Source organism: Cavia porcellus, unplaced genomic scaffold, assembly GCF_034190915.1.
Source record: "Cavia porcellus strain 051 isolate PalLab524CR breed Dunkin Hartley unplaced genomic scaffold, mCavPor4.1 scaffold_28, whole genome shotgun sequence".
NCBI classification, from domain to species: domain Eukaryota; kingdom Metazoa; phylum Chordata; class Mammalia; order Rodentia; family Caviidae; genus Cavia; species Cavia porcellus.
In genome coordinates this window covers 47,882,802-47,901,348 of record NW_026947511.1, presented here as the reverse complement: position 1 = coordinate 47,901,348, position 18,547 = coordinate 47,882,802, and the positions used below count along the sequence as shown (strand labels likewise).

The 18,547-nt window shown below is 50.5% G+C and overlaps 2 protein-coding genes across 2 annotated transcripts; one reads left to right on the top strand and one right to left on the bottom strand.

Annotated features, from left to right (window-relative positions):
- Window positions 1–180: 180 nt before the first annotated feature.
- Window positions 181–7,010, bottom strand: Tap1 (transporter 1, ATP binding cassette subfamily B member). Its single transcript, XM_003473718.5, has 11 exons — window positions 6,307–7,010; window positions 5,789–5,903; window positions 5,516–5,646; window positions 4,546–4,751; window positions 4,033–4,230; window positions 3,172–3,300; window positions 2,851–3,039; window positions 2,177–2,350; window positions 1,836–1,998; window positions 1,448–1,584; window positions 181–777 (listed from the first exon to the last, which is right to left on the bottom strand). The coding sequence occupies exons 1-11, from the start codon at window positions 6,845–6,847 to the stop codon at window positions 571–573; spliced, it is 2,190 nt and encodes a 729-aa protein (XP_003473766.3). The 5' UTR covers window positions 6,848–7,010; the 3' UTR covers window positions 181–570.
- Window positions 7,011–7,067: 57 nt separating this feature from the next.
- Window positions 7,068–11,567, top strand: Psmb9 (proteasome 20S subunit beta 9). Its single transcript, XM_003473937.4, has 6 exons — window positions 7,068–7,388; window positions 8,844–8,911; window positions 9,657–9,788; window positions 10,364–10,493; window positions 10,723–10,864; window positions 11,389–11,567. The coding sequence occupies exons 1-6, from the start codon at window positions 7,329–7,331 to the stop codon at window positions 11,514–11,516; spliced, it is 660 nt and encodes a 219-aa protein (XP_003473985.1). The 5' UTR covers window positions 7,068–7,328; the 3' UTR covers window positions 11,517–11,567.
- The last annotated feature ends 6,980 nt before the right edge of the window (window positions 11,568–18,547 follow it).

Below are 18,547 nucleotides of genomic sequence, written 5' to 3'. Positions count from 1 at the left end.
TCCAGCTCCCTTCGCCGGTGGGCCACGGCAGGGACACCCAGCTGCAGGCGCCGGGGCTCTGTGGTCCGCCCTGAGCCTTAGAGCTGGCCCGGTAGGGTGGAGAAGGGCAGGTCTGGCCATAAGGCCTTGGCTGTGAAACACTGGGGGACTGGGAGCTGCCGGAAACAGGAGAAACCGCAGTGCAAAACAGCCATTTTATTATAAATATCAGGAACCCTGGCAGGACATTCACCAGCCAGCTCAGACCTTTGGTCACACTGAGGGCATCGGGTCTTCCCCTCTCTGTGCCCTGGATATTTCTTCTGCTTCTCAGAGTGCGTCTCAAACCAAAGCATCCACCCTGGCCACAGAACAGTTACACTGAAGCCTGAACCATCACAAGAAGCTGAGACAGGGCGTTAACACTTGGCAAACTTCAACCACACCAGCAGTTGGGTTCCAGCTCAGCTGACAGCTGGGCAGCAGGTAGCTTCCTGCTCCTACTCCTGCTCCAGGGCTGAGCTCAGCATCACAGAGAGCTGGAGACGTGGACGGAAGGGAGGAAGGTGGGGTGCAGATCCCAGAGGCCTCTCATTCTGGAGCGCGCACAGGGGCCTGCACCATGTCCCAGTAGCACCCTTTCTTCTCCATGAGCTGCTGGTGGGTCCCCTGCTCACAGATGGTGCCATCCTTCAGAAACAGGATGTGGTGAGCCTGCTCCACCAAGCTCAGCTGCTGGGTGATGAGGAGCACCGCGCGTGAGTGGCGCTCGGGGCCGTGGTAGAGGAGCTGCTGCAGCTGTGGAAAGACACACACGCCAGTCAGCACCCACCGGGCACAGCGGAGAGGCCCATTCCCTGTGCCCTGCTGCCGAGCTCTCTTGCCAAGGGGGATTTTTTTTTCTTTTTCTTTTTCTTTTTTTTCTTTTTTTCTTTTTATCGGTACCGGGGATCGAACTCACAACTGCCTGCTTGCAAGGCAGACACTTATGCCACTGAGCTAAATCCCCAGCCTCGCCAAGGAGGATTTTAAGAGAACGTAATTTCCTAGGAGTGACACCACCAACATTGAACTCTGCAGACCTGCAGTGGGGGTGAAGCTCTGCCACTCCACACTGGAGCAGATTTCAGTCTCCACGGTCATCCAAAGAGCAAGGGTGACAGGACCCACTTCACAGAGAGGGCGTGGAACACACATGGGAAGGGCCCCGGGGGCATGTGTATAGCACACGCATAGCCTTACTCCACATTAACAGCGTTAGAACAGCCCACTTTATTTTTGGCTTCGAAGGCTGAGAATCAATACTTAAGACTCTGTCACCCAGTTTGGGGTCTTTTGGGGAAATATTAATGGGCACTGAAAATTCCAAGGACCAGCTGGGATAATTATAATATTGATGTAACTACGCAGGATCAGGAAAAATAGATTCGGCAGGATCCAGACATTAAGAGGACGACCTCTTACTCACCCGTAACCGACTGCTCCCATCCAGGGCGCTGGTGGCATCATCCAGGATGAGGACCCGGGGTTTCCTGATCAATGCTCGGGCCAAAGCCACTGCCTGGCGCTGACCTCCTGACAGCTGGTTCCCACACTCACCTGCATCTGCAGAGACAAGAGCCCAGATGAGACCTGGAGAGCCACGCATGGGCTCTGGTGTGAACACACATGCACACATACAAGTGCACACACACACCAAGGCTGATGGATGCCACAGTGTCGAGGAGGTCATAGGAAGGAGGATGCAGAGCTCTGGGGATGTGGGTGCAGAAGCTTCCAGTGGTGCCCGTGGAATAGTAGAGGCACAGCTGTGGGGTTTCAGTAGAGCGCAGCTGCCTGGGCGCGGGGGTGAATACCTGTGTCGTAGCCCTGTGGGAGCTCAGAGATGAAACCGTGGGCGCCAGAACTCCGTGCTGCAGTTTCGACTTCTTCCAGCGTTGGCTCCTGGGTCAGGCCATAGGCGATGTTCTCCCGAAGGCTTCTTCCAAACAGCTGAGGCTCTTGCCCTACAGCAGCCACCTGCCATTAGGTACGAGGAGCAGAACAAGGGATGCAAGGTACAGTTACCTCAAAAATCCCCACGTGCTCCCCTGACCCTGCTCCACCTCCACCCCACGTCTCCCACATCCCCAGCCCTCCTTTCACAGCAGGACACTGTCCTGCCTGAAGGTCCCTTCCCCACTACCTTACCGCTCACCTGTCTGTGCAGATAGTGGTGCTCGTACTGGGGAAGGGGCTTCCCGTCCAGCAGCACCTGGCCCTCCGTGGGCTGGTACAGATTCTGCAGCAGCGCAGCCACCGTGCTCTTCCCAGAGCCATTGGGTCCCACCAGGGCTGTCACCTCTCCAGGTTGTACGGTGAATGTCAATGCCTGGATGCCAGAGAATCACAAAACAAGAGGCCACTGGAGGCCTCCACCCTCCACATTTTCCTGTTCTGTTGCACAGAATGGCGTCACTCCCCAGCACATCAAGGAGGGATGGAGAAACACAGCATCCCCCACCACACACAGACCCCTAGTCTGATGCCTCCTCACGAAGAAAGGTGAGAAGCAGGCAAGCAAGGGCAGAGTCAGGCACCGCTGTGCCACGTGCTTGGTGCGTTACCAACTCAAAGCTCAAAAAACTACATCCTTAAATCACAAAGATGCGAGAGACACTTGGGGACACAGATTTCTTTGTGGCAACCCCTTGGGATGAGACAGCTATCACATTCAACCCTCTATTCCTGTCGCTTAGAAACCCAAGCTTGAATTTGGATGACATTAATGAAACACATGAGGTTAATGAGTACCCAGACTTGGTGTCAGAGCAGAAGCAGGAAGCTTAGGGTGTCAGGGGTGGGGAGAACACAGGGATTGCTAAACTGTACCTGCAGCACCAAGACATCCGGATTGTTTGAGTAAGCAAAGGATACATCTTGGAACTGGACATGGCCCTCCAGGCTTAAGGGACTCAGGAAACCGCTGGGTGGGCACCGAGGAGTCCGATCCAGGTATTCAAATATTTCTGCGGAGGAGCCCACCGCCTTCTGCATCCGGGGATAGTAACTCAGCAGTACCTGGGGGAAGCAGCGAAGGGAGAGATTTAGCGGGCCAGTCAGATTATGTGAATGAGAAGGCACCGTCCAGCAGGAAGGTAACGCTGGCAAGGATAGGACGGGAAGAGAGAGCACCGCGGGGAGGGACCTCACCTCAACGGCTGAGGTGAACTGCTTCTGGTAGAGAACAAATGTGACCAGACTTCCACTGCTGATGGCCCCGCCTGTCACCAGCTTCCCACCAATGTACAGGATGCCCACATTCAGCAGCAAGCCCGAGACCTAGAAAGAGGCCAACAAAGAAAAAAAGGATCGTGGTTAAGAAAAAAAAAACAAGTCCAGAGGAGACTCAGAGTGATTAGCATTAAAGACATACAAAGTCCTGTTCTCCCAAATACCCGGAGCAGGCTCGCTCGGCAGCAGAAGGAAGAATGGGCCACGAGGAGACACAGGTCCTCTGTGTCCCCATCACCAACACCATTACCATCTTGCTGGGAGGGACACAGACTCTTCACAAACAGCTTTCGGGAACGTGTCAGCAGCTGATATTCATATTAAAAGGGCCCTTTAAAGGAGGTGCTGTAATTCTCCTCTTAAAACGAGGGAAAGTCTCAGCCAAGGGTCCTCCATGATACCGCTGCACACACAGAGCTAATAAAGGGCAGCACTGAGAATGGTTCTCATCCCCCGTCCCCGGTTCCCGTTATTCCCACAGCTCCTTGCACACCCACCCTGTATCAGCGTGAAGCAGGACTTCATGGGAGGGGCAAAGAATGGAGATGGGGCATCTCTAATCCACAAGGCTGGGTGGCCTTTATGTGCCACAGTGAAAGCCACCAACATCCCCACACAGAGGAAGGTGGCTAAAGACACTGAATAGAGTCCCTGAACCTCAGCCTTCTAGGACAGAGACACGAAACCAGCCACTCTGCACTGAGGAGCAGGACTGGGGAAGGGAATGGAGTTGCGGAATCCCAGGGACAAGGCCTTGGACATCCACATCTGGGCACTCACTCTAGTGGTCATGAAGTCAACAACATAGGCCATAGCTTGCTTCTGGTTAATCATCCTTATTTCTTCCAGCTTCTTTGTGAACTTCTGGTCCTCGCCCTCCTCGCTGGCAAAGCTCCGGACCGTAGGCATAGCTGACAGGGCCTCCATGGCCACCTGGTTGGACTCTGCCAGAAACTGGCGGTCCTGTACCTCCAGGGACTGTGGAGACAGGGACGTGAGCTGACAGCCACAGGGATACTAACAGCGGAGCCACATAGCTGGACATTCCAGGTGATAAAAGGTGGATAGGGCAGGACACTTCTGCCCCTGGACACGAAAGAGAAGCAAGGAGAAGGAGAAGGCTTAGGATGGCTATGGGCAGACGGCAGAAACCAGTGTGGAGATTAATGCTGAGCCATGCGGGGGCTCAGACTACACAGACAGGGCGCTCTGTGAAGACAGGGAACCGGGAAGGTCCAAGGAAGCCGAGCTGAAAGGAACCACGAATCCAGGCATTGGGGCTCCAGGACGCACCTTGTTCCACTTTCCCAGCTTCCTGGGCAAAAGGAACAGCAGAGGCAGGGCAGCCAGGTTGACCACGGTGAGAGTCAGTGACTTCCAGAGCATGAACACCAAGGGCCACAGCCCTCGCATCAGGTACCACATCAGGATGGACAGCTCGGAGCTCAGAGACTCACACACAGTGGCCGTGTCACTTGTCACCCGGGATGTGATGACACCTGGCAGGGTTGGGGGAAAGAAGTAGAAGGAATCAGATGGCTTTGGGGTGATTCGAGGAGCTGGCGAGCCATGATGCCAGGGTGGGGCCGTCAGCCTGGAGTTCTCAGGCACAGGGACACATAAGGCTGGGGGGTGGGGTGGTGTGGGGACCTCCATACAGGAAAAGAAGTGTCAGAGAGGAAAAGCCTCACCAAAATCCTCTGTCTTAAGCCTGAAGAAATTAACCTATGTGTAATTTCCATTTGTCGGAACTTCTTGTTTTCCTTTAAAAACCTGCATGTCCCCTGAGGTACGCTAGGTAGAGAGAATTCGAACCAGCAATCTTGGGCACGGGTCAGAATGGGGTGCTGGTCAGGGCTGTGAGGAGTCCAGAATGAACCCTGCATGGGGACCCAGGATGCCAGAGTGTAACCTAAAGTCTGTCTCCAGCCATGTGTGACCATGCAGATTTCAGCAGTTTAGGTCTCTGCTTAGTTTCCTTCTAAGGAAATGAGGCATTCGGACTTTGTGAACTCAAAACACCCAGTTTTAAAATTCTGTAGTTTCTAAGAAGACACAGGCCTTACCTTCAATGGGGAATCCTGGACAAAAAACAGTAGGCTACAGTACTGGAAAGAAGACAGTGTTTTTGCTCCTAAGGTATATTGAGATTAAGTCACAAGGCCTGTGTGTAGTGAATGTGGGCGGGACGGAGGGAGGGACTGAGGGGGGCTGTATGGAAGGAGCACACAGGGTGATAAAATGAAAGAGCTGCGCGGGAAACCTGCTTGGTTCTTCTGGAAGAACTCCGTCTCCTGGCGCAGCACGGCCTGAAACACCTCTGCATGTAACTGGCTGACTATGCAGCCCATGGTGCTCTGGTACATGGCATCACAGACGAGCTCCATCAGCCCACTGGAGAGAGACAGTCAGGATGGGGGGATTACGGTGCACTCAGGGGAGGGAGGAAAGTGCCAGGCACCCTCCCAGCAGGAGCGCACCTCCACCCTCAGCCCCCAAAGTGCAAGCCCCAGGGCTCCCGAGCTTGAGCCCAGACCTGGCTACGGTGATGACAGCCATGAAGGTGATACTCCAAGTGAAGGCAGAGGCTGTCGTGTCTTGTAGCATCGAGTCGGTGAGGTAGCCAGTGAAGAACGGAATGGCCATCTCCCCTGGGGAGATAGGACAGGCTGGTCGGACATGACCTAGCCTGAAATGGGCCCCACTGCCACCTCCATTACCCTGGGAGCCAGAGGCAAGAAACAAAGCAAGACTGCCAGGCCTGAGAAGCCCAGGGGACTCAGCCCTGCATGGGCCCTACCAGACTTCACAGGGGCTTAAGGAGAGACAGCAGGTGCAGTGTAACTCCTAGTGAGGGGATGCTCTTCCCCCCAGCCCAGGCAGCACAGGAGCCCAGGACTCCCCGACTCTGACCCGGAAATGGGCCCTCGGACCTGGGCTCCCTGGCTTTCTCCGGATCCCCACTTCCCAGGACCCACACCACTCTTCCTCTCTGATCTTGGCCCTGGGTTCCCGAACACCTGTGTCCTCCCCCTGCACCCGGCGTTTTGTTACCCAGACAGGAGAGGGTCAGCAAGGCCAGGATCAGCGGGAGGCGGCGACGCTCAGGGCCCAGGAGGCCTAGAAACCTGCGCAACTTGCTCCAGGTGCCGCCAGACCCACTGGGCACCCAGAGGCTGCCAAGCTTGTGCCACAGGGCAGCAGCCGGCAGGGCCGCAGCATAGCTGAGGACAAAGGCGTCGGGGCGGCTTCCCCAGTGCAGCGCTCGAGTGCCGTCGGCGTCCCCACCGGCTCCCCAGGACACTTGCTGTCGCAACGACGCCAGGGCAGGCAAGGCCAGCCCCAGCGCGACTGCCAAGGGCTCCAGGGCACCCAGCCATCCGCGGATGGGGGCGTCGACCGCTGCCCGCAGGACACCGCGGACTCCCAGCCCCAGCACAGCCCAGCGGCACAAGCCCAGCACCCAGACCCGGAGCAGCGGGGGTGCACCGGGCGGCAGCAGCGAGAGCGCAGCGGGCAGCGCGGGCCGGAGCAGTGCCCAGTCGGCCAGGAGCAGCAGCGCGGCGCCCAGCCAGGCCCAGCGAGCGGGGTGCATGGCGAGGGCTGCTGGGGCCCGGGACTGCGCGCCGGGGCTGGCGACGGACCGGGAGTGGCCCCGGGGCGGGGCCGCGGCAGAGGAGGAGCCGGGCGCAGCGGGCAGGCGGCCAGCACCCCCGGAAAGCCCCAGCCAGTCAGCCGCGCTGCCTAGAAGCGCTGCCCTTTACGGGAAAGGGAAATCGAAAGCGGCCGCGCTCCCGGGCCCCTCCCCGTCGCCAGAGCCCCGCCCGGGCCCGTCCCGGCGAGGGGCGCACGGAGACCTCCGCGGGCTGCGCCGTCTCCATCGGCGCCTTCCGGTGCCCGCGCGCCCGCGCCTCGCCCGCTCCGCTCTTCCCCGCTTTTCCCACGCCGCGTCCCAGGTCTCCGGGCAGCTCGGCTCTCGGGTCAGCGGGGGCGGGGCCACGGCGCCCCCTGGCGGGCGCGGGGACACCACAGCTGCAGGTGCTGCGCGCACTGACCGAGCCCCAGTCGGGAGCGAGATGCTGCAGGCCGGAGAGCTTGCCCGGGACCTGCCCGGCGCCGGCCAAGTCCACACGGGGGTACGGTGCGGGTCTGGGGTCTGCAGCGGAGTGAAGGCGGAGGGAGGGGTGGCCGGGACCCCCACGAGATGATGGGGATAGGAAAATGCGGAGACAATGGAAGCGTGGGGTCCCCAGTTCCGGGAAGCTGGAGGCTGAGGGGTCCGTGTGGGAAATAGGCGCATGGGACGGGAAGCCAGTCCGGGCTTCCAGATGCGAGCGCCAAGAGAAGCAGCCTGGGCGCTTTCGCTTTCGCTCTAATGGGGCAGGGGGGCTGTCAGCCAGAAGAGGTGGGGGACCCCGGGGACAAGGACAGAGCCCCGGGGGACCGGGCAGCCCTGGGAGAGGGTTATGGGACCGACTGCCCAACATGCGACCCTCCTGGACTCGCCCTGCGGAGCTCCCGCCCTCGCTGACAGTGGGTTGGGGCGCATCCTCGACGCCATTCCAGGGGGAACCCGGAGGTTCCTGCTGGGCCCAGGTGTGCCCTTCTTTCCCGGCCTCTCCCAGGGGCAGATGGAGCCTCTCCCAGGGGCAGCCCCGGCTGCCTCTGTAAATTTTGAGCGTTCCCTTCTGCACTCTGGACTGGATCCTGGGGCGGACAGTGTGCCATGGGGAGGGGCTGGCGAAGAAAACCTTCCCTCCCTGCCCGGTGGAAAGCAGGCAGAGGGGTTAGACCTGAGTTTTAGTCTCAGCTCTGCTACTAATTCTGTGCCCCGCAGAATAAGTCATTTCCTGGCTGTGCCTCGGCAAAGGACCGTAGGAACTTTAAGGCCTTCCGCTCCACAGGAGTGGAAGGGGTGCAGCCTTATTCTCCCACCACTCTTCCTTAAATCCTTTCCTGGCCTGAAAAAGTCAGCTCGGACTCCACAGTCAAACCTTCACATGCCAGAGCGTTCTTCCCCTGGCTGCAGGCCTCTGTTAACCTCGCAAGAATTCCTTCAGAGAGAGGTGCATTTCAATAGTCCTGTGTTGCTTGCTGCCCTCCTGCTGCTCTGACCCCTGTCCATGCTCAGCACTGATCTCCCTGATGAGTTCCATTGCTCTGCAAAATCTGGGAGCTCCCTTCTGATTCAATTGGGGCTCAGGTGGAGGATTCCAGGCCTAGAAGAGAGCTGATCTTGTTTCCGTGTCCTTGGGAAGTTGTGTGGCATCAGGGCTGCGCTTCCTGGGCACACACAGCCACCGTAGTAGTGGAGACCATATGTGAACCCTCTTTAGAGTGCAAAGCTGGAGTTTAGGAATATTCTTTCTGTGTCACATCACAGCGGGCTGGGACATTCCCCTGCAGCTGTATCATACAATAAAGGGAAAAGATAGAGGGGGGAAAAAACTGTACCGGAGTTAGCTCCAGCCTGCATGACTATGTCCTGGAGCTGGTCACCCAAGTGTGGGCGCTCTGAGAATGTTTCCTGTTCTGTGACATGAAGGCTCAAGGCCCTTCTTGAGCAGACAGGTCATACTCTGTCTCTGCAGACCACCATCATGGCGGTGGAGTTTGACGGAGGCGTCGTGCTGGGTTCTGACTCCCGGGTATCTGCGGGGTGAGTACCAGCAAAGATGGGTGCCCCTGGGGGATCATGCTGATGGCCCCCAGCACAAACTTTTCTTATGAAAATTATGAAATATTGGTTACACTGGACCTTTCAGGACGTGCAGTTGACCCTTCAGAGGAGCAAGTGTAATATGATTTTGGGAGACACTTGGTGTCTGCATTCATGGAGAAGGACCTGGGTCTGGGGGCTGGTGTAACCCGTCCCCGTTGTGAGCGGGGCTGGGTGCAAGGAGCAGGTTCTGGAAGTGGCACTGGAGGTGGATTTTTGCTTCCACCTGTTTAGAGATTCTTTTTTAAAAAAGTTTCCATCAAGCAGATATCTTGCTTCTCACTTACCACATTTTGAACCAGCTTTGTGTCTTCTTGCTCTCTAGCCAGGTTCCTCACATATAAAAGAGTGTGTGGGATTAGGTCAGTGTTACACTATGTTCCATAGACTATAACATAATTCAGGATGACCAATGGCAATGAAAGATTGATTGATTAAGAAGCACATTTCTCTTAACTCCATGCTTTTGGTTTTGTTTGAAAATCTAAGCCTGAAAAGGTCTGGGTCTGAAAGTCTAACTTGCATTAATGGAGTGATTAGTTTATCCGAGACGTTTGCTTTCCACCTTCCTCCAAGCATTAAATTTCCTGCTATTCTCTTGTTCAATAAACTTGGGCAGCTTGGTGTGATTAACCTCAAGCATGCCCACCATTCCATGTCCATGACTGTCGGCTCCTTCCCACAGGCAGGCCGTGGTGAACCGAGTGTTTGACAAGCTGTCTCCGCTACACAAGCACATCTACTGCGCCCTCTCTGGGTCAGCCGCTGACGCCCAGGCCATGGTTGACTTGGCTGCCTACCAGCTGGAGCTGCATGGGTACGAAGCTTGGGGTCCTGACTCCAGCTCCCCAGCCACAGAGCCCTGCAGTGTTTCATCCCAGGGGCACTGTTTGGGCTTCTGCATTCATTAGCCTTGAACTCGAACTTGGATCTCAGTAAGCTGCTTTCTGCATTGCAAAGTACAATAACTGTACCTACCCTCCCTTGCCAGGTGGCTGTCTTGAAAGTCCAATGATACATTCAGAAATTGTAAATCACTACCCTAATATAAATAATCAGGGAGAAAGTGATGGTGTGGCCACCGTACTATCAGGCAGTTGTCACATGCAGTGCTAAGGTCGCTTATCTGCCTCACCCACCAGGTCAGGGCAGAGAAGTAGGTCCTTGCAGCCAGGAGAGGGCTGTGTCGTTAGGAGGTGGGTGTGGGGGGCAGAGAGAAATAAGCCCAACGAGTGAAGCTTCTTACTGGTTGGGAGGGGTGGACTGTACTTCCCCTGTGCCTGTGGGAGGGACCCGGAAGTGGGAATTACTGCAGCTGCAGGTTCAAGTGCCACGTGGCAGGCAGGAGGATAAGAAAATTCTGTGGACCATTACTCCTAACATGTCCTCCAGGATGGAGCTGGAAGAGTCACCCCTTGTTCTGGCTGCAGCCAACGTGGTGAAGAACGTTTCCTACAAATACCGGGAGGAGTTGTCAGCCCATCTCATTGTAGCTGGCTGGGACCAACGTGCAGGGGGCCAGGTGAGTCCCTCTCAGGCAGCCCCTCCTTGGGGTTTCCCCGCTTCCCTCTGCAGGGGTAGAGGCCATGTGTCATGCTAGCAATGAGTTGCTCCAAAAGCATGCCACAGTCTCCTCTGTTAAGGAGATAAGAGAGTAGGACTTCGCTGCCTGGGGGGCAGACACCGCCAGCTTAACTGAGGGAAAGAGCAGCTGGGTGGTTCTCCAGACTGACAAAAGATGCCTCCCCAAGGTCTACGGGACCATAGGAGGGATGCTGACCCGACAGCCCTTCATCATCGGGGGCTCCGGCAGCACCTACATCCACGGTTACGTGGACGCGGCGTACAAACCAGGCATGTCCCCCGAGGAGTGCAGGCGCTTCACCACGGATGGTAACTAACCCCAGGCATCTCCTCGGAGGGTCTTTCCATGTGGGAAGGAAATGGACTAGGAGAAACAGGAGGAGAGCTATGTGGGTCACCATTTCACTTAGTGTCCAAACTGGGACACCTTTGTGAGTGACAGGGGGACAGGATAAGTGCTAGACTAGCAGGGACTCTGGGACCACGGGGATGAATCAGGACTGTCTGAGTAAGCCCGTGGTCCCCATAAGAACCGTGGTGTGCTGGGCTTCCTTGAGTCAGCTCATGAGAGAGGCCTGTTAAAAATCAAGCACTGGGATCTGCTTACTCCACTGTCAGTGACTTGAAATCCACCACAGCAGTGCTCATACCACAGACACAAGCAGACGCCACGTACGGAGGCTTTGCTTTTTGAGCACACCATTAAGTTTGCCTCTCTAGAAGATGGGCTTCAGGGGGAGAGTGTTAGTCCGCATGAGGACAGGAAGGGAAGGTAACAAGCTTTGAAGCTAAGCCATTCTCTCCTCTTCTCTACAACTTGGAACACCCTGCAGCTATTGCTCTGGCCATGAACCGGGATTGCTCCAGCGGGGGTGTCATCTATCTGGTCACTATTACGGCTGCTGGTGTGGACCATCGAGTAATCTTGGGGAACGAGCTGCCCAAATTCTATGACGAGTGACTCTTTCTCCACCTTTCCTTCCTGTTTGTAATAAACTCGCTGGGACAAGAAGTCGGTATGGTCGATGGGAAGGGTGTCAGGGAAGTGAGGCTCAGGGGAGGGGAATTCTTCCCTCCCAGAGGTCAGCGGGCATATTTTCATTTTTTGCCCCAGGTCTGAAACATCTTTCCCAGAGAAAGGAGAGAGGGCAGCACTAGGATTAGAAACAGCCCTGTGCGTGATAGGTCACCCAGTACTGAGTGACTTTTAAATGTTGTGAGCCATATGAATTCTCAGGGATTCTATGTAGCTTAGCAGGAGAGTCCATGCCCTTGATTCAACCCTAGCACTGAAAAACTAACAAAAACTCATCCTGAGGCTCAAGGACGAGGGTGTAGGAAAGCAGCCCTGCGCATTTGCTGTTTGGCAGGAAGTTGTTGCAGAAGCCAAGGAACTGTGTCAAAAAAAGCTGTTCCGGGCCTATGCCACGTACTTCCTGTGAGACCCAGCTGTGTCTCTGTCAAAGCGTTGAGAGATTTCCTAGATAGCTTACAGCTCTGGGAGTCAGTGCCTTTGCTAATAAGCGAACTCTCAGCAAGTGAACTCTTGCTAATAAGTGAACCATTCAAGAGAGATGTGCGTAGGATCTCAGGCCAAATCTACAAAGTTCCCGAGAACTTTGTAGTTCCCTATGCCCTTGGGAGTGCCAGAGAAAAATCTACGCACAAAAGTCTCAAGATATTTTTCTAGCCTTGCTATTTATTTTGAATTTTAAAATAATAGCTTAAAAGCCAATCTCTCCTGCTGATCATGGGTAGAAACCTGAATATTCAGAGGACTCTGGAAGTAAACAAGAGCAGATGGTCAAAACCGAAAGACACCAGTCCCCAGGTGTGGCGTCCCACAGCTCTGTCCTAAGGTCAGCCCCAGGTGCAGAGCGGCCCTGCAACTCAGTGCAGGCCCTAAATTCACAAAGCCAGCACTCAGGGGAGAAGCAGACAAAAATGGGTGTCCAGGGGCAAGAGGATGTAAGGGAATCTCCGAAACGAGAGCCCAGGGACTCCCTGATTCTAGGAGCACCTCACAAAGACTCTGTCACCCTAGAACTGTACACATGTGACACACATCTGTGAGACCCACCCTAAGTAGCACAGAAAAGACTTGGAGAACTGAAACCGAGATTTAACACTGTTTAAAGCTATGAAAGTTGGAAAGCTTCAGTTTTTTTAATTGGCCAATTTGTTCTCTATCACATTGCTATGTTTGTCTTTGTAATTTTTCCCATTATTTTGTTCAGTTGCTCTTTTCCTCCAACTTTTTAAAGGGTAATTTTAGGTCAGTTACCTTTGAAGTATTTGAAATGTATTTGAAACCATAAAATTCTTTTAAAGTACCACCTTATCTGTACCCACAAAATTTAGTATGACATAAGAAAGTACGTGAATCCAAATACTAAAACTAATACAGAATGCAAGTGTCCTAAAAGAAATGATGTGCTGGCTTATAAGATCAGATCAGAAATATGCAGGAATTAGGCAAGGCCGCCGAGCCACACTCAGGACTGACCGTGGGAGTCAGCAAGGCCACGAGTCAGTACTTGTGTTTTCCCTGGTCAGGCCACCTGACAGCTGCCAATGAGAAAACCCAGGCAGCAGCCACAAAATAGTGAAAGTTAAGAAGGGAATAAAATGAGGTGCAAAAAACCATCCAAAACTATGACCCCCAAAACATACACATACACACATATGCACATAAAAATACATATAATGGAGTTTTCTTTTTTTTTTTTTGAAATGGTCTCATTATGCAGTTTGGGCTGGCCTTGAGCTCACTGTGTAGCCCAGGTTGGTCTCAGACTCTCAATGATCTTCTGTCCTCAGCCTCCCAAGTGCTGGGATTGCAGGTGTGCACCACCATGCCTAGCATGTAACAGATTCTTAAGTCACACAGAGCATTTACTGCTTTATTGCCTGAAGCAAACTCTACTAAATGTCAAAGTATCAATATTTTGGAAACTACAGAATCTGCCAAAAAAAAAAAAGTATGCACACTTTAGGAAAAGAAAAACTTGTACAAATTGTTTCTTTTTTTTTTTTTTACTTTAAAGAGAATAAAATCAAACTAAATGAAACAGAATGAAGCCAATCAAAACAAAACAAAGTGATACAAAGTCTTCAAACTAAGATAATAGGAAGTCAACAATATACCATGAAATCTAGCAAAACAAAACAAAAAAACCTAATGAAAACAATACAAGACTTCAAAACAAGATAGTAGGAAGTTAACAGTGGCTACCACCTTCCCTTTTTAGACATCTCCTCCCCTTTTGCTTTCATAGTATCTATTACACATTGGGATCCACTAACTCCTTCACTTATTTATACTAGAAAGACCTCATGATGTTCACCCATGTGAGTCCAAACCTTGCACCCATGAGCATGATCTCAAATTGCATCCATTAATCTGTAAGTTATCCTTTATAGCTAAGTAGCTTTCCATTGTATAAAAATACCTTGTCTTAGAGCTGGGATTTAGCTCAGTGGCATAAGCGTCTGCCTTGCAAGCATGTGGTCGTGAGTTCAATCCCCGGTACCAATAATTTTAAAAAAAAAATACCTTGTCTTTCTCATCCGTTCTGCAAGCTACCCCTGCTTTGTTTCTGAGTCCCCATCACATGGAGCATTGTCTTCTCTCCTCTGACCTTTAGTCCATGAATTTTCTTTTGAGACAAATGTATTTCTTGTATGTATTTCATGTTGATGGATCCTGCCTCCCAACCCACTCTGCCCATGTTTCATTTTATTGGTGAATGGAGGCCACCTACATTAATGGTCATGACCAACATGCTCTGGTTCGTCTCTGCCATGCTATCCTCCTGCCACTGGGCCCCACTTTTCCCCTCTGTTCAGTTGCCTGCCCTGCTCAGTAATCCCCCTCTACTGCTGTTCCTAGAATCACGGTCATCTTTCTCTCTCTCTAGAACATCCTTTAACACTCTTTGTAGGGTTGGTTTGGTGATCATGAATTCCTTCAGTTGTTCTTTATCATGAAAGTATCTTATTTCTCCATTAATTTCTTTTTTCTCCATTAATTTTGAAAGATAGTTTTGCAGCATACATCAGTGTGGATTGGAAGTTGTTTTCTTTCAGGACCTGAAAAACTTCACTCCAAGCTCTTCTTGACTTGATGGTTTGTGTTGAGAAGTCTGTCATGATTCTGATGGGCTTTCCTTTATAGGTGATCTGTTGCTTTTCTCTGACAGCTTTTAATATTCTGTTCTTGTGCTGAATTTCTGGGATCTTAATTATTAAACGTCCATATGCCTCACTTATCTGTAAGTTGGGTCCTTTTCCCATGCTTGGGAAGTTTTCTGCTGTTACTTCTGTAAACAGTCTTTTTATGTCATTTGTGTTGACCCTGCTTCTTTGCTGACATCTATCAGTCTTACATTATATTCCGTTGTGTCATCTTGCAGCCATTGAATTATTTCCTGGTTCCTTGTTATTTTTAAGAAATCTTCCCTTTCACAATCGCTAGCTGCAATGCTGTCTTCAAAGTCTGAAAGTCTATCTTTAGTTTCCTTCAAGCAGTTTTGCCAGCTCTCAATGGAGTTTTTAATTTCCTGGATCGCTTTGAGTCTGTTTCATGCATTGTAATTCTTTTCAATATTGTTCATTGAAGGTTTGCTTCATTTTTCATCTATGTCTTCTTTAGATATGCTTAAAAATTCTTTCATTATGTTTTTGCTTTGTTTTGTTTTTTACTAGGGATCGAACTCACAACCTTGTGCCTTCCAGGCAGGCGCTTATGCTGCTAAGCTAAACCCTCAGCTTTATTTCTTCTTTTATCTGAGATATTATTTCTGATCTGATTACTTTTACGGCCTCATGAAGTTTCTTCAGTTGCTATCCTTTCAGAAATTTCAAGTGTGCAGCTTCCACGGCTGTGGAAGTCTTCCATGGCTGTGTCTCCTAGACTTGTTCTGTGTGGGCTGGAGGTCTGAGATTGCCTTTTGCTCTTTCATCTTGACATTTTCCTGGGTTCCTCTGGACAAGTCGGTTGTGGAGTCCCAGGTACTTCCCTCATTGGCAGCTCATCTGTGGTGGAGGGGAACGGGCTAGGCACTCGCTCCTGACCTAAGTTCCTGAGGAGACAGTGGGGTGCAGGGTGGGCTTCTCCAGACACATGAAGCTACACTCCTGATGGCAGTAGGCATGCGGGGGCATTGCTATCTGGTTTACCCAGCCCACTGGATACTGGCCCCCACTGGCAATGGTGGTCAGTGGGCCCACCGCACAAATATTTTAACCCTAAATTTACTAAGACATCACAAGGTTAATAGAAGTTACCTTTGTCCTCTACAATTACAAGAGGTGCTCAAAGTGGTGGATGAAATTCCAGACACTTATTAGTACAGCAAACTGCTGTTTTGGTAACCTTGGTCGCTGAGATTGCTGCACATGCATGGTCAGTTTCTTCTCTAAGGGCCAGCAATGCAGTGGGATTTCTGTGATATACAGCATCCTTGAGGGTCCCCCTACGGGAGTAACAGCATGTGCTGAAAAAACATCATATTACTTTTCTTTTCCTGAAATGTGTATACATTCTTTGGCAGATTCTGCATTTATATTCTGCAGCTACACCATAATAAAATTAGAGTTTGGTAATGAAATGATATCTAAAACTCTCATGACTTATAAATTAACAAGATATTGATGTAACTTTAAAAGAGAACCATAAAAGAAATTAACTCATTTGGTGGCAGGTGATAAAAATGTTGTGTGTCAAATTTTGTTGAATACAAGTAAAGCAGGTAGTTTGAAAGAATTGTATGGCCTCAAATACATTTGCTAGAATAAGAAAGTTAAAAATAAATTACCTAAAATTATCCTCAAAAACTTTGGAGAAAAAGAGTCATTGCAGAAATTTAGAGAAATTATAGATATAAAAGTAGTGACAAATAAGAGAACAAAAACTAGACAGAGAAGATTCAAAAGCTACTTCCTAAAAATTTCTTATGACATGCAAACTTACAATATTGATCACGAATAAAAGGAAAATTGAAAAAGCAAAATAATGAAAAAAGAAAACCTGGCAGGGAGGTGCCTGGATCCCGCACCTCAGAGGCCGAAGCAGGATGATCCCAGCTTGAGCCCAGCCTGGACAACTAACGAGACTCAGTCTCAAAATTTAAAAATTAAAAAGGGCTGAAGGTGTATCTCAATGTAAGGCCCTGCATTCCATTCCTAGTAATACTCAGCGTACAGAGCAGAAAAGACAGAATAGCTGCAGGTAAAACAGAGGTACAAACATAACCAATATGAGTAAGTATATAGTAATAGATTGGAAAACTTACGTGAGGTAGGTAAACTGCACTAGTTTACCAAAATCTTACATATATGTATATAAATGTATATATAAAACATACATCATAACTTACATATTCATATGCATAACTTTACTATATCAATAAATATTGAAAAAACAGGAGAAGTTGTCAGCGTCCTGTAATACACAGTTATTTTTTAAGGTGTCCACGTGGTCTCACAGATGAGTCATATCAAACGTTCAAGGAACATGCAGTGCCTCTCACTGTTTCCAGAAAACAGTAAAACATTAAAAGCTGCCAAGCCAACCTTATCAGGCTTGTATAATCTTGATTCTAAATTGAGGATGGAAAATTCATGGGAAGAGTAGAATGGGCCTGTTTTACCCTGCACACAGATAGAGAGCGTAGTTATGCATTGAGTTCAATAGTGTCAATAATATATCAGGATCAAAGAGGAAATCCTGAAATGCAGATAAGCCAGAATAATAAAGTGTGTTCCCAAAATGCACTATATTTATAGACTGACAAGGAATTCATTTGCTTTTCTCAATTGATTATTAAAGGTATTTCACATGGTATCTATTCATAAATCTTGGACCCAGGAATCAAAACATTTTTTTAAAAATATTTTGTAAGAGTTATAGTCCAGAAATATCTACGGCAATGTGCATAATGAAAAACTATAACCTCACATCTCATGCTGCAAACTGTTGGTGAGGAAGCAGGGGTAAAACAACCCCCACCACTGCCAGTGAAAACGGAAGTGACGCAGCCGTTCTGGAGAGAATTCTGAGCATCTTGATCAGAATGTGTTCACAAACACCCTACGCTCCTGGCTATGTGTCCCTCTCCCTCTCACTGTCCTATAGGTCCCTAAGGAGACCTGTGTGAGCACATGCTTCCTTTCTAGAGGGAGGAAATCAAGGTGATCCTCTTCTACACCCAGAGAGAGCAGGGAAGGAGTGTGAACACAATCTGGAGAACTAAAAAAAGTGCATTAAATGCACACACGGGGAACCAAGGACTGTGGAAAAAGTGGGGAGACCACTGCTCCCACAGGCCTGGGCCCTGAGATACGAGACAGGAACACAGGAACACAGGAGCAGACACAGGGAAGTCTGGAATCACAAATGAGCAACTCCCTGCACGTCCTCACTGGGAGGAGACCCCAATATCAGTTATCCACAGCTGTGTAACAAATGGAACTCAGCAGCTCAGCATTGCACGCATTTTCTGTTTGGCACTATTGAGGTCAAAGGGAAAGTTTTAATATGGACTGGCATTTGATAAGACATTATCAATTTTAACCATCCAGGGAGGGCCAGTGGCATTGTGATCACACAGGAAAAGTGTCCTTAGCCTTAAAATGCATGTCACGAGGAATTTAGAGGTGAAGTGTCACACTGTTCACAGATTATTCTCAACAGTTCCACAGAAAAGTTCCCCAACAGTAAGTGAACAAGTCAAATGTAATGTAATCATTCAACAGAATACATATAAGCAGTGAAAACTAATGATCCACTCAATACAGCAGAGGGAGGCTCAGAAAAAACACTCAGTGAAGAGGCCAGACACACATGTGCACACACACACAACGTATGGTGTATATATTTTAGTTATCTATTGCCATCAGCAAACCACTCCCAGACTTAGTGGCTTAAAACAAAAGCATCCATTTAATTAGCTCTTTTAAGTCTGTGGGTTTGGCCAGGCTGTAAGCAGC